The 14045-nt window shown below is 35.6% G+C and overlaps 1 protein-coding gene across 4 annotated transcripts in view; it reads left to right on the forward strand.

Moving 5' to 3' along the window:
- The window catches only part of HDAC9 (histone deacetylase 9), a 2434493-nt gene that overhangs the window by 969201 nt on the left and 1451247 nt on the right, over nt 1-14045 (forward strand). For 3 of the 4 annotated variants that reach the window (XM_053714127.1, XM_053714129.1, XM_053714128.1), the window contains exon 4: nt 6081-6143. In XM_053714127.1, coding sequence (XP_053570102.1) covers nt 6081-6143 — 63 coding nt within the window. Of the gene's footprint in view, nt 1-5575; nt 6144-14045 lie in introns of those variants that run through there. The other variant, XM_053714130.1, reaches the window with a different exon arrangement.

Here is a 14045-nt window from a genome sequence, read left to right on the forward strand (position 1 = left end):
TGTAAAATTTGATTGTTTGAATATGAACTTTTAAAAGTTGATTCCCATATACTTAAATTAAAGTATAAAAGTCCACGCCATGGGGTAGATTTATTATAGGGCGAGCAGACAGTGCAGCTAACGAATATTCAGGGATATAATTTCCCCTGAATATTCGTTACAAAAATTTCGGACGAACCAAAATTTCTTTGGCTGCACATCTCTTAAGACAACTATATTTAGGAAGGTTTTCATAAAATAAAGAAAATACATATTCATTTGTAAAAGTAAGGTATCCCATTTCTTATCAATTCTTAATGTGAATAAAAGCATAAAAAATATATGATACTTGTGAGAAGTGTCTAAATTTAAGTAAAATATAGGAAATATTTAAAGGGACAGTCTACACCAGAATTGTTATTGTTTTAAAAGATAGATAATCCCTTTTTTACCCATTCCCCAGTTTTGCATAACCAACACAGTTATATTTATATATGTTTTACCTCTGTGATTATCTTGTATCTGAGCCTCTGCAAACTGCCCCTTTTTTCAGTTGACAGACTTGCAGTTTAGCCAATCAGTGATAGCTCCCAGGTAACTTCACGTGCATGAGCACAGTGTTATCTATATGAAATTCATGAACTAACACCCTCTAGTGGTGAAAAACCTGTTAAAATGCATTCTTAAGAGGCGGCCTTCAAGGTCTAAGAAATTAGCATATGAACCTCCCAGGTTAAGCTTTCAACTAAGAATATCAAGAGAACAAAGCAAAATTGGTGATAAAAGTAAATTGGAAAATTGTTTAAAATTACATGCCTATCTGAATCATGAAAGTTTATTTTTGACTAGACTGTCCCTTTAACTGAGATTTTGTAGATGTGCTGCTGTTAAAAATACCACCTCCCTCCAGGTGCACAAAATAGGGAACCGGTATTTTTAACACCAGAGCCAGCTGGGCCAGCTGGTGTAAATTACAACTAAATCTCACACTTAGGATATGGTTACCACCGAAACACAAACAGATACAACTGTGACCCACTGAAAACAATTTGAAAATATCATAAAAATAAATGCATGACAAAAGACTAATTTGGCATTTAAAAGAAATGAACTACGTGTCACAAAACAAAGGTGCCAAAAGAATGCAACACATTATGACTGATTGTAATAATATATTATTAAATGGACATTAACCCCTTAAGGACCGAGCATTTCAGACAAAAACTTCCCAAAAGACCAGAGCATTGTTGCCATCACTACATTTAAACCGAAATAGAGCCTTTTTTATATTTACCTATCAAAACTATATATATTTTTCACATCCCAACTGCCTGATTAAACAGCCTGTGAGACTGAGAAACCAGTTGCACTTTGTACTTTTTAATTTTGACTTCATGTTGGTCTTTTACCAAAGTTTTTAAACTTTTACTCATTACTTGGAAGCATCTTTTTGTTAAAGGACTTACCTTCATCTGAGGTTTACAACAGTGGGTCATCCTAAGTGTTCCTGCAGTTGTGAGGTGAGCCAGCTGAATGGCTCTGAAAGTTAAGTCTGCTAATGATCACCATCTATTGCAAGAATCAGACTAATACCATACTCCCGGAGGACACCAAGCAACAGTAAAAGAGGGAGAAAGAGAAGAAGGAAAAAAAGAGTGGAAGAATTTCTACCATACAGGCAAGAGTCTACAAAGCATTCCAACAAGAACAAAGTTGGAGCCATCTCTGAAAAGGGACACAGGCAGAATTTATTGGACAGTAGACGTTCAGATTGAAGCACATACATTACCTCATATGATTGAGGTAATATCTGGTAAGAAGGCCAACCTCTACCTGTTATAAACCTAGAAGAGACTTGCTTATTGCATTTGTAAATATCAGTCTAAAGGACTCTTTGAATAGAATAATCATTTTTGGTTAATGATTTGTCTCCCACTCCTGCAAAGCAGAGTAGTATCTAATTAGTGCGCTGTGTTTATACAAATTTTTTCGCTTTCATAATTATTATATATATTTTTTTTAGTAGACAACCCGAATGTATTGATCTTGGCCCATTTTAGTATATTTCATGCCACCATTTCACCTCCAAATGCGATCAAATAAAAAAATGTGTTGACTTTTTCACAATTTTAGGTTTCTCACTGAAATTACTTACAAACAGCTTGAGCAAATGTAAAGAGTGTGCCCAGGCTCCAACAATTGGAGGCTAAGGTAAAAAGGTACAAATTTATTAATAACAGTGACGAATTTGTTAATAAAAGTCACTAACAAAATTTATAAAAAACTTAAAAAAAAAAAAAAATGTATGTATTAATTTAACTATTGCATACAACCTACCATGTGTTAGATTTGGTTTAATGTTTTTATGTTATTCTAGCGTGGATCCATGCTTTTTTAAAAAAAAAGTTTTTTATAAATTTTGTTAGTGACTTTTATTAACAAATTCGTCACTGTTATTAATAAATTTGTACCTTTTACCTTAGCCTCCAACTGTTGGCGCCTGGGCTCACTCTTTACATTTGTTCTTAAATAGGTGGTAGCTAGGTATCACCGCCTCAGGCAATTAAGGTTTAATTGGCGCTGGGATATACCTCTGTTTCTCTAAACAGCTTGAGCAATCATGGCACAAATGGTTGTAAATGCTTCTCTGGGAACCCCTTTGTTCAGAAATAGTAGACATATGTTCAGAAATAGTAGACATATATGGCTTTGGTATTGCTTTTTGGTAATTAGAAGAGCGTTAAATGCAGCTGCGCACCACACTTGTATGGATCAGCCTCCCACTTGACACATCCAACCCCCTGATCCCTCCCTGACCCCTTTCAAACAGCTCTCTTCCCTCCTTCACCCCACAATTGTCACCCCACCTTAAGTACTGGCAGAAAGTCTGACAGTATAAAAATAAAAGGGTTTTTTAAAAAAAAAATTTTTATATTTTTAATTATATATTTTCTGCAGGGTAGTATCCCCCTTACCTCCCAACCTCCCTGACCCCCCCCCCCCCAAACAGCTCTATAACCCTCCCCCTCTACCTATTTGCCGCCATCTTAGGTACTGACAGCTGTCTGCCAGTACCAAGGTTGCTGGAAATTAGGCAAAAAAACATTTTACAATTTTTAAATACCCATTTTCTGTAGTGTAGCTGCCCACCCCTCCCAGATCCTTTTCCATCAATGGATCCCACATAGGATACCCCTCATTAACCCTCCTCCCTCCTTCCCCCTCAATGACAGAGCTTTTTTTCCATCCCCTGTAGCGTGGCATAGGGTACGGCGCTGGTCCTTAAGAGCATAACGACCAGCATTGTACAGGGTACGGCGCTGGTTATTATTGTAAAGTGTTTAATGTCCCTTTTAAGTATCAAATTAATTCTTAGGGCCTGATATTCAAAAGCTCGCTGGCATGGAGAGAAATCAAGCTAAATATTTGGGATTATTTTTAGACTTTATTTTCTGATGTAGGTGCCTCTCCTTCATTTAAAAAACCTGCATAGCAAGATAAATATCTTTAAAATTAAAATTTGCGTTTCTAACATTTTTTAGTGACTTCTCCATACTGACGAGATGTCTTAGAGAATCTCACCTGAGCAGAGAGCTTCTTAATATCAGGCCCTTAGTGTTTAGAACATGTAAGATATTCATGTCGTTCTTTCAGCAGCTTCTGGGATACAAATGACTGAGTTATAGAGGGCAATATTGTTGCAAGCCTAGGTTTGAGTCGATATAATTAATAGGGGCTACGTGTAGCATATTCTCAGGTCTCAATATAACTGTTCAATGTATTTTGCAGCTTCTATGGAAATTATTGGCAATAAAAGAAAATTAAACACCTCTTGGTTTTGTGTAAACTGTCTCGCTCCCTAGAGAGACCAAAAAGCACATTATGTAATATGCAAATTACATAAATTAAATAGCTGGTTTAGGCAATTTAAAGCATCTTGGAAACCTAGGTTACAGATTATGGGGTTTGGCCTCTCTAGGGAGTGTGGGAAAAAAGCATCTGTTAAAAAAAGTGTAATGCCCTTTAAAGGGACATTCTACACAACAATGGTTGTGCAAAACTGGGGAATGGGTAATAAAGGGATTATCTATCTTTTAAAACAATAAAAATTATATTGTAGGCTGTTCCTTTAAGAATTGGTACATATTTTTGTTGTAGAAGCAATATTTTAAAGGACAAGTAAATACAGTAGATTTACATAATCAACAAATACTTGCCAACAATAAAATGCAATAGCTCTTAGGCTGAACTCCCAGAAAGTAGTAGTTTTTTTTCTGACATTTCAAAGTTATGTCTTTTTCCAATCGTCCTGTATCATGTGACAGCCATCAGCCAATCACCAATGCATACACATATACTCTGTGTATTCTTGCACGTGCTCAGTAGGAACTGGTGACTAAAAAAATGCAAATATAAAAAGACTGTGAATATTTTGTTAATGGAAGTAAATTGGAAAGCTGTTTTAAATTGCATGATCTTTCTGAATCATGAAGGTTTAATTTTGACTTGAGTGTCCCTTTAATCATTCATTAGCTGGACACAGTTTGCAGATCAGTAAGTAAAACTAGACCTAGTTGTAATCACATCCTCCTTTTTTGTCTACAAATTTAGATGCTACAATATTGTTTCTATGTTTGTTCTCTCATTGTTGAGTTTAAAGGGACACTGTACCCAACATTTTTCTTTTGTCATTCAGATTGAGCATGACATTTTAAGCAACTTTCTAATTTACTCCTATTATCAAATTTTCTTCATTGTCTTGGTATCTTTATTTGAAATGCAAGAATGTAAGTTTAGATGCCGGCCCATTTATGGTGAACAACCTGGGTTGTCCTTGCTGATTGGTGGATAAATTCATCCACCAATAAAAAAGTGCTGTCCAGAGCACTGAAACCAAAAAAAAGCTTAGATGCCTTCTTTTTCAAATAATGATAGCAAGAGAATGAAGAAAAATTGATAATAGGAGTAAATTAGAAAGTTGCTTAAAATTGCATGCTCTTTCTAAATTACAAAAGAAAAAAATTGGGTTCAGTGTCCCTTTAAGCAGCAATACGACTTTAAATATTTAACCAATACAACTGTGTGTTCATTACTGTGGTAACTTACTTTGTGTATTTACTGTCTTTGTTTCTTGTAAATTACCAAGATTAATTTGGAACTTTAATAGTATATTGAATGTATTGTTTCTAAATATGTGTTACTGTTTATTTGAGTTTCTTTAAATAGAGTTGTATTTTCAATACATTATAATAACCTGCATTTATATGTTTTACCACACTGAGTTCACTTTTACCGCAGAGGAAAATGTATACATTTTAAGCATAGAACAATTATAATTTAAACATTAAGTAGGATGTAAAAGGTTAATCACTCTCTACGCTTTGAGAACTGTCAGTATGTTTTAAGACAGGGACCAGACAGCTGTGTTTGCTGTGATATTTTTAAATACATTAATGCAGTCTCCAATCACTCAGGCCCTGCTTGACCTATTTTTGGCTCGGGCCGACCATTGTTCTATTTCTGTAGCCTGTGGGCCACGTTGTTGTTGATTCACATGCAAATGAGTTATCACCAGCGTTAGCCAACTTTACTCAGAGGGAGCGAGCAGCAGAGGCAGACGCAAGAGTGAAAAGACAGCAACACACCAGGATAATATGAACAGAAAGCACATTAGCAGGGACCTCTTCTTATATATGAACAGCTGAATATTTTTTCTTTTCTATCCTTACTTTCATTTTTGGTGATAAAGCCTGGGGCTTTTTTTATCAGCAGTGGTGCACCTGCTCTCGGCTATACGGTCAGCCCAGACAATAATAGGTCTACTTTACACTAACAGAGTTCTGCAGTGAATACATATTGTATAGTGAAGCTGGTATTTCTTGCTCATCGTGGCATCCTTAGCACAGTAAACATGTGTATAGAAATGGAATAATTGGCAAAGTGTATCATTGCCTCCTCCCCTTGTGGAGGAGTTAAGACTGCTGAGGGTCGCAACAGGCGCTTCTGTACAGAACAGTGATGAATCTTTCATGCTACTGAACTACACAGTGATTGGAATATGTTGCAGACAATTTATGAGAGTGAATCATGTTTTTCCTCAGATGGAGTTTCAGGACGTGAGCAACTCCTGGCAAAGCAAAGAATGCACAGCATGATCAGTACAGGTAAGAGGTGACTTTGTGACATAACAATACTTGTTGTTATTATTATTAATTATTATTATTATCATCATCATCATTATAATAAGGGGGAAATCTACATTAGTCTGTTTGTGTCTGACTACAAAAATATTGCAGTTGGCAAGTAAGACATTTGGTATTTTCCTATATTTAATATTTAGTGGACTAGTAACTTTTTTCTCTGGTAAGCAATGCAGTGTTTTCCCACAATATTATTATTTATCTATAATTTATTAAACAAATATATGATTAATAATAATTAAAATACGAGCACCTATCAGTATTTTTATTTACAGTAATGGCCACACGTTTGTCGAGTATGTTATATCTGAGCAAAGTGTTTTTTATTAGATATTTAGGGGTAATGATGACATTGTGTGTTGTAACTAAATAATGATATTGCTGCTTCCTAATGCATCACTATCAAGTGAGATCCTATCAAGCTGACGTTATACAGAGCTGGCTCTCTCTGTACTCTTCCCATTTGTTTTCATAAACGTGAATGCAGAATCTATTTATAGCGATACCTTTCTAAGCTGGTGAGCAACGTGACTGCAAAATGCTATTTTTTATTATTTTTCCATATCATTGTTTTATAGAGCTCATTATGTTTAAATGAGTTTGAGACAGAATTATACCTCACTTAAAAATGTTGCTGACTATATAAATGAAATGCTAAACATTCAATTCAGTGACATAATATCCAAATCAACATTGCACTTGGGTAAATTATCCAGTAAGAAAAATAAACACTCTTCTGTTATCCTATAATTCACTAAAGCACGAGAAGCTCTACACATGTTAGTGAATAATAATAGTAATGTGATACATTTGTACAACAGGGAAGGCTTTGAATGCTGCATTTCTATTTTACTGTAAAATACATGCACGACTAAGGTATAGAGGGTCCTTATTGAGAATGAAATGTATTTTTATTGTAGTACCACATGTATAGCTCTGGAAGAGATATTTTGCCCTCCTTGTTCTGACTACCTGCTCCTCACATTGGTAATAGTATAACTACAATGCACACAATTTCATAACTCACCTCCACTTGGCCTAGCAACTTTTCTATTTGATGCAACACAGTTCCTGTTTGGTCTATTGCACCTGTTTCTTTTCTTTCTCTGCTCTGTTCATTATACGGTGTCATGTACCTTTGTTAAAAACAACTTATTTTTTATTTTTTGAAAGGACACTAAAGTCATTTGTCTGTTACATATAAGAGAGGAAATTTATTAACTGGCAATCCTGTACTTAAATATTTCTTATGATTGTCATGTTACTGTCCAACAATAGAACATTGAGTTCTATTCAACCTATCAGCCAGTGGGTAATCAGTCCTAAAGGCCTATTTGTACACAGGCATATAGTTCCTGTTGGAATAAAAATAAAAAATAAACTGACTTTAACTTTTGTAAAAAAATATTTTTTAACAAGTTTAATCAATGTTCTTTTATATGAATTCTAGAATTTTTTTTAGAGTTTCTTTAACCCCTTAAGCCATAATGATGTAAAAATACATAATGCGGTACCTTGCTTATTGTACCACACAATGTACATATATGTCGGAGCTGCAGGAAGCTACAGCAGTCTCGGCTGTTAAGTTACAGCCAAGAGCTGGAGTTCCTGAGCTCCAGGCATCTGCCTGCATATGGATCCATGCTCTGATTCCATATGAAGGCAGATACAGGATCATTACAGACAGTGACACTATGTGTGTCATCATCTGTAACAATGATCTGCTGTTACCGGCGGGAGGTGTGGAAGGGAATCCGGGAGCCTGGTGGGAGTGATCCAGCAGTGGAGGAGGGAGTTGGAGGGCCTTACAATGTGGGAAAAAAAGGGTGAGGGAAGGGAAGGGGAGCTACACTACAGAAAAAAGGTGGGGTGGGTGCGTGGTGGATCCCTAATTAATTATCGTAGGAGGGGGAACTGGGGGGTCCACTATACTACAGAAACCTAAAAAAAATAATAATAATGGTATAACAAAACAAAACAAAAAAAGCTTTTATAGGTACTGGCAGACAGCTGCCAGTACCTGAGATGGTGGGCACTAGCTGGAGTGGGGAGGGTTAGAGAGCTGTTTGGGGAGGGAACAGGGAGATTGGAGGGTAAGGGGGGATCCTACACTGCAGAAAATATAATAAAATTATAAAAAATAAAAATAAAAAACATTGCCTTAAAGGGACACTGAACCCAAAAGTTTTATTTTGTGATTCAGATAGAACATGCAATTTTAAGTAACTTTCTAATTTACTCCTATTATCAAATTTTCTTCATTCTCTTGGTATCTTTATTTGAAAGGCAAGAAAGTAAGTTTAGATGCCGGCCCATTTTTGGTGAACAACCTGGGTTGTTTTTGCTGATTGGTGGATAAATTCACCCACCAAGAAACAAGTTCTGTCCAGGGTTCTGAACTAAAAAATGGCTGGCACCTTAGCTTAGATGCCTTATTTTTCAAATATAGATAGCAAGAGAATGAAGAAAATGTGATAATAGGAAACATTTGGGTTCAGTGTCCCTTTAAATTTTTATATTGTTAGACTGTCTGCCAGTACCTAATTTGGGGGTGACCAGTGGGGGGTGAGGGAGGGAAGAGAGCTGTTTGGGAGTGATCAGGTAGGTATCAGGGGATGGGTGGTGTCAGTGGGAGGTTAATCTCTATACTAAAGCTAAAATACAAGCAACCTGAATAACCCATTCACTGCCAGGAATTCTAATTACCAAAAGGCAATGGCAAAGTCATGCATGTCTGTCTAAATAAAGAGAATCCCATAGAAGCTTTTACAACCATTTGTGTCATGATTGCACAAGCGTTATGTAAGTAATTTCAGTGAGAAACCCAAAGTTTGTGAAAAAGTTAAGATTTTTTTTATATGATCGCATTTGGCTATGAAATGGTGGCATGAAATACACCTAAAGGTGCCTAGATCAATACCTTGGGTTGTCTACTTAAAAATATATAGTTTTGAAATAAAAAAAAGCTCTATTTCTGTGGAGTGATAGCAAAAATGCTAAAAATTCTCCAGTATTTTGGGCAAGTTCTTCTCTGAAAGTCCAGGTAGTGAAGGGCTTAAATGACTTTATAGAGTTCAATCACTTTAATAACATTTAAGATACCAAGCCCAATTAAGGTAACTCAGTTTAAAGGTAACCATTTAAGATATAAAGGTCCAATCTGACATACACAAAATGTGTTTCAAATTTGACTAGAATAATTTGTGCAAGAATGCTGCTCATAACAGTTATCACAGGTTTGTCATAACCATTACTGTGTGCATAGAGCAGCAGGTCTTATGCATGCACATTCCAGTCGCACGCATGCACTATGTACCAATGGGGGTCTGTTATGTGACATTGCTGCTGTTTAGAGTAAAGTGCAATTCAGGAATGCAAATTTACACCATATACCAACAATTATGCCCTGTATGTAGCCTGCACATAAACAGTTACAGCAGCACGTGATAAATCTAACTAGAGGCATTTTTCCAAACATGTTAATGAAAAATAGTTTTTAGCCAAATCTGAAATGTACTACTATATATGATTATGGCTTTATGCTTTTTTAAAGAGAAATCATTTACTAAGTAAAACAAATTCACTGCTAAATAATTATAATACTTATTCAGTCATAAGCTAAAATGAATCTATTTGGATTCATATTTTAAATTTGAAGAGGTGATAATATAATAACACTAATTCACTAGTTTAAGATCCCTTTTCCTTCTGCATGGTTTCTATGGTGATATCAGTAAATGGGGGGTGGGCTTTTCTATCAAAGTAATTGTGAGAGTTTCTTATTTTATTTTGCACCTTGCTTTCAGACTTCCTGACCTCCCAAAATAGAATGTCCTGGGACATATATAGAGAGGATAAGCTATAAAGAGAGAACACTTGGTCTACAGAAGCTGTATCACTGAAATGTGCACACTTTTCAGCAGGACATAAGCATTTGCTGATTAGTAATCTATTTTCACCACAGCCAAGGAACAGTACTAAGGATTCATTTTAGATTTAATTTTATATTTAGATTAGATTGACACAGGCTATAATTCAATTTAATATCTGCTTTGTTACTGAATAATTGTTCATAAAAGTATGAACAATTGTAAAATGCTTCAAGGCTTTTCAAATTCTTACTCTTTGTACAGGAAATACTTTGTTTCATGCTGGAAAAAAAAGGAAAAACAATTCCTTTCATAGTTTACTGCTCAGAACAGATTGGATGAACATTTTATACCAATTCTCATTGTAATACTTAAAGGGATATGAAACCCAATTGTTTTATCCTATGAATCAGATAGAGCACGTGATTTTAAGCAACTTTCTAATTTACTCCTATTATTAATTTTTCTTCGTTCTCCTGGTATCTTTATTTGAAAAGTGGGAATGTAAAGCTTAGGAGACATCCCATTTATAGTTCAGCACCCGGGTAGTGCTTGCTGATTGGTGGCTAAATCTAAGCTTACATCCCTGCTTTTTAAAAAAATAAACCAAGAGAACAAAGAAAAAATTTATAATAGGAGTAAATTTGAAAGGTGCTTGAAAATTGCATGCTCTATCTGAATCATGAAAGAAAAAAATGGGTTTCATATCCCTTTAAGTGAAAATAAAATAAAAAATTCTGTGGCATAAATAATAAAACTGACATTTAGAAATATTTGTTTTGAAAGTCTCAATCAACAATAATCATGATGTGTGGAATTTTCAAAAAAAAAAAAAAATTTTTCTGTGGAACTATTTTTCTTATGACAAGGTAATGCTAGTAATTATGACAGAAACATTTAAGGGGTTCTTTAGTAATGTTGTTAAAGATATAAAAGAGATCTAAAAAAAATCTATATTATATGTTGCAGTGTATTTTAATATGTCAAGTTTCAATGTTCATATATTTCTGTGGAATATGAAATGGAAATTTGTAAGAGCATTATTTAAACATTAAAAAATAGTTTATGCATAACAAAAGGTTAAGATAATACTCTGTTGTTATTTTGCACAAACATAAATGCTGTTTGATTTCTGGGATAGAAGATCCCTGGATGATGAGCAAAACTCCTAGAGCTCTATTGGTGGACAGAGACGTGCTCCCACATGTATAAACACAAATTTTATTCAGTACAGTAAGATTAGTTTTACAGAAAAAAAAATGTAATATACTTTAAAATACCTGTTTTAAATGGAAAATTATACTTGTTACACTATGCTAGAGTATTTTGAGATTTTATTTTAACTTCTCATGTGCCTTTATTTGAGGAAGTGCAAAAAGAGATAGGGAGCTCAATTTGTTCAGGTGCAAGAGCAGCTTTGGAGCTTTAGCATTTTCAGCTCACTCAAGAGGAGCATGGAACTCTTGTTGAGGAGCATGGGACTCTTGTTGAGGAGCATGGAACTCTTGTTGAGTAGCTGCAGTTTTAAGACCACTTCTGTTTAAACTCTCCGCCATCTAAAGTGTGGCGGATTATAATTATCCTGATCAGATTTGGATGATTGACAGCCCCCATTTTGTATTTAACAATAATTACCAAATCCTTCATACAATTGGTACTTAATAAATGGAGCTCATAACTTGGGAACTAATTTCCATTTTGTATTTAACAATAATTACCAAATCCTTCATCTAAAGTGTGGCGGATTATAATTATCCTGATCAGATCTGGATGATTGACAGCCCCCACTTGCACGCGATTGGCCGCGGCATTGCACAAGCCCGCAAGGCTGGGCGGATGTGGTTCATGGTAGCAAACTTCATTCACTTGGTACTTAATAAATGGAGCTCATAGCTTGGGAACTAATTTCCATTTTGTATTTAACACTAATTACCAAATCCTTCAGAAATTCAACAACCTGTTTATTATCTTGTTGTGAAGGCCACCTTATTTCACCTTCTATGCTATTATACATTTATAGCTGATGCTTGTTGATATTGCATTCCTCTCCTTTCTACATACAAATGGGTAAATCTGGTTCAAATTCTAAACTTAAAGTTTAAACATGCTTGCTTTGAGAAAAGAAATAGATTTAACATCCATGAAGAGAGAGATCTTGAGGAGTTAATCTCAGGCAAGGATTGGCAATACTGCCTTAGCTTGGAAAGCATTAAGCAATGCACCAGTATGGAAGTGTTGTTAAAATAGCATAGTGATGTCATAGAACAAACCTTACAATTAAAGGTACAGTACAAGTTGGAATATGACAGTACCCATCCTGAAGGAATCCTCTATGAGGATTCAGGTTTCGGTTTCTAAGGGTGACTGCAATATAATTGTGAAATCATTTTGGAGTATCGGAGTATGGTACCCAGGAATCCTCCTCAGGTCCATAACTTTTCCACCTAATAAGATATTCAATTCTTCTCAGAAAAAGTTGTGAATCCAGAATCTTGTGTACTTCATATTCAAGTTTATCTTCAATGTGAATTGGAAGTGGCGGAGGAGAGGTTTGATTAGGAAATTTGTCTTCAAGATGTGGTTTCAGTAGGGAAACATGAAAAACAGGATGTATTTTGTAATATTCCAGTAAATTGAGGACTACTGCATTTGAGTTTACAATATTATTATTTTGATAGGAAATGGTCCAACAAATAGGTTAGCACTTTTCTTGCTGGGTACATTTAATTTTAAGTTCTTGGTAGATAACCAAACAAGATCTCCTATCTCGTAGGATGGAGATGGTCTCCTTTTTAAATTGTAGTAATGCATTTGTCTTTGTTGAGCATCCTTGATATTGGCTTGCAGTAATTGAAATCCTTCCTTGATGGATTCCAGAAATTGAGTGGCTGCTGGGCAGCTGGAAGATGTGGACACAGTTGGAAGGAATTGTGGATGATATCCATAGTTTGCATAGAATGTTGTTCTTTTGGTGGTGACACTAATGGAATTGATGTATGCAAATTCCACCATAGGTAACAAATTCATCCATAGTAAAAGTGAAAATAAAACCGCTACAGCTTACAGTCACTTGGAAAATGCAGTGTCGTGGAATGATGTCATCCGCCAGCAGGCGTAGTTTGCCACAGTCCTCAGTACTCTATCCATGCAAGGTGCAAAGTCAAATGGTGCGAGAAGCAGCCGCCAATAGCAACATCAACAAGTAAGAGGCTGCACAACGGAACCAAATGAAAAACACAGGTTTATTTGTGTAGATAAAACCTAGTCAGACATGGACAGGTGGGAGGCCTGACGTGTTTCACGCCCCCTAGTGACGCTTCATCAAATTCATCCAATCATCCTGTGGATGGGCGGAGTAACACCATAAATACTGCTCCAAACACTGATTGACACTTTCTGTGAGACCATTTGTTTGTGGGTGATAAGCTGTAGTTAGTTTTGAGTTGATATTTAGTAATTTGCATAACTCTTTCCAGAACCTGGAGGTGAACTGTGTTCCGCGATCAGTAAGAATGTTGGCAGGTAAGCGCCATGGAGTTTAACAATGTGTGACAGGAACACTTCAGCTGTTTTTACAGGACAGGGCAGTTGTGTGAGAGGAATGAAGTGTGCCATCTTAGTTAAATGATCTACAATTACCAGAATAGTATTATATCTTTGTGATGGTGGAAGATCTACAATGAAATCCATGGAGAGTGTTTGCCATGGTTTTTCTGGAATTGGACGAGATGATAAGAATACAAATGGTTTCTGTTTGTCAGATTTACACCTAGAACATATCTTGCAGGTAGATACATATTGTTGTATGGTTCTTGAAAGGTTGGGCCACCAGTAATTTCTTTGTGTTAATTCTAAGGTTTTTTCATGCCAGCATTTCCTGATAGAGGGGCATCATAAACTTGATGTAGAATTTAAGTTCTGAGTGAAGCAGGTATATAAAGCTGATTTTGATTATATACTGTAGTAGTCCATTCTGGTGTTTCTGTAACTGGGAAAT

The sequence above is a fragment of the Bombina bombina genome, chromosome 5 (assembly GCF_027579735.1).
Source record: "Bombina bombina isolate aBomBom1 chromosome 5, aBomBom1.pri, whole genome shotgun sequence".
NCBI lineage: Eukaryota > Metazoa > Chordata > Amphibia > Anura > Bombinatoridae > Bombina > Bombina bombina.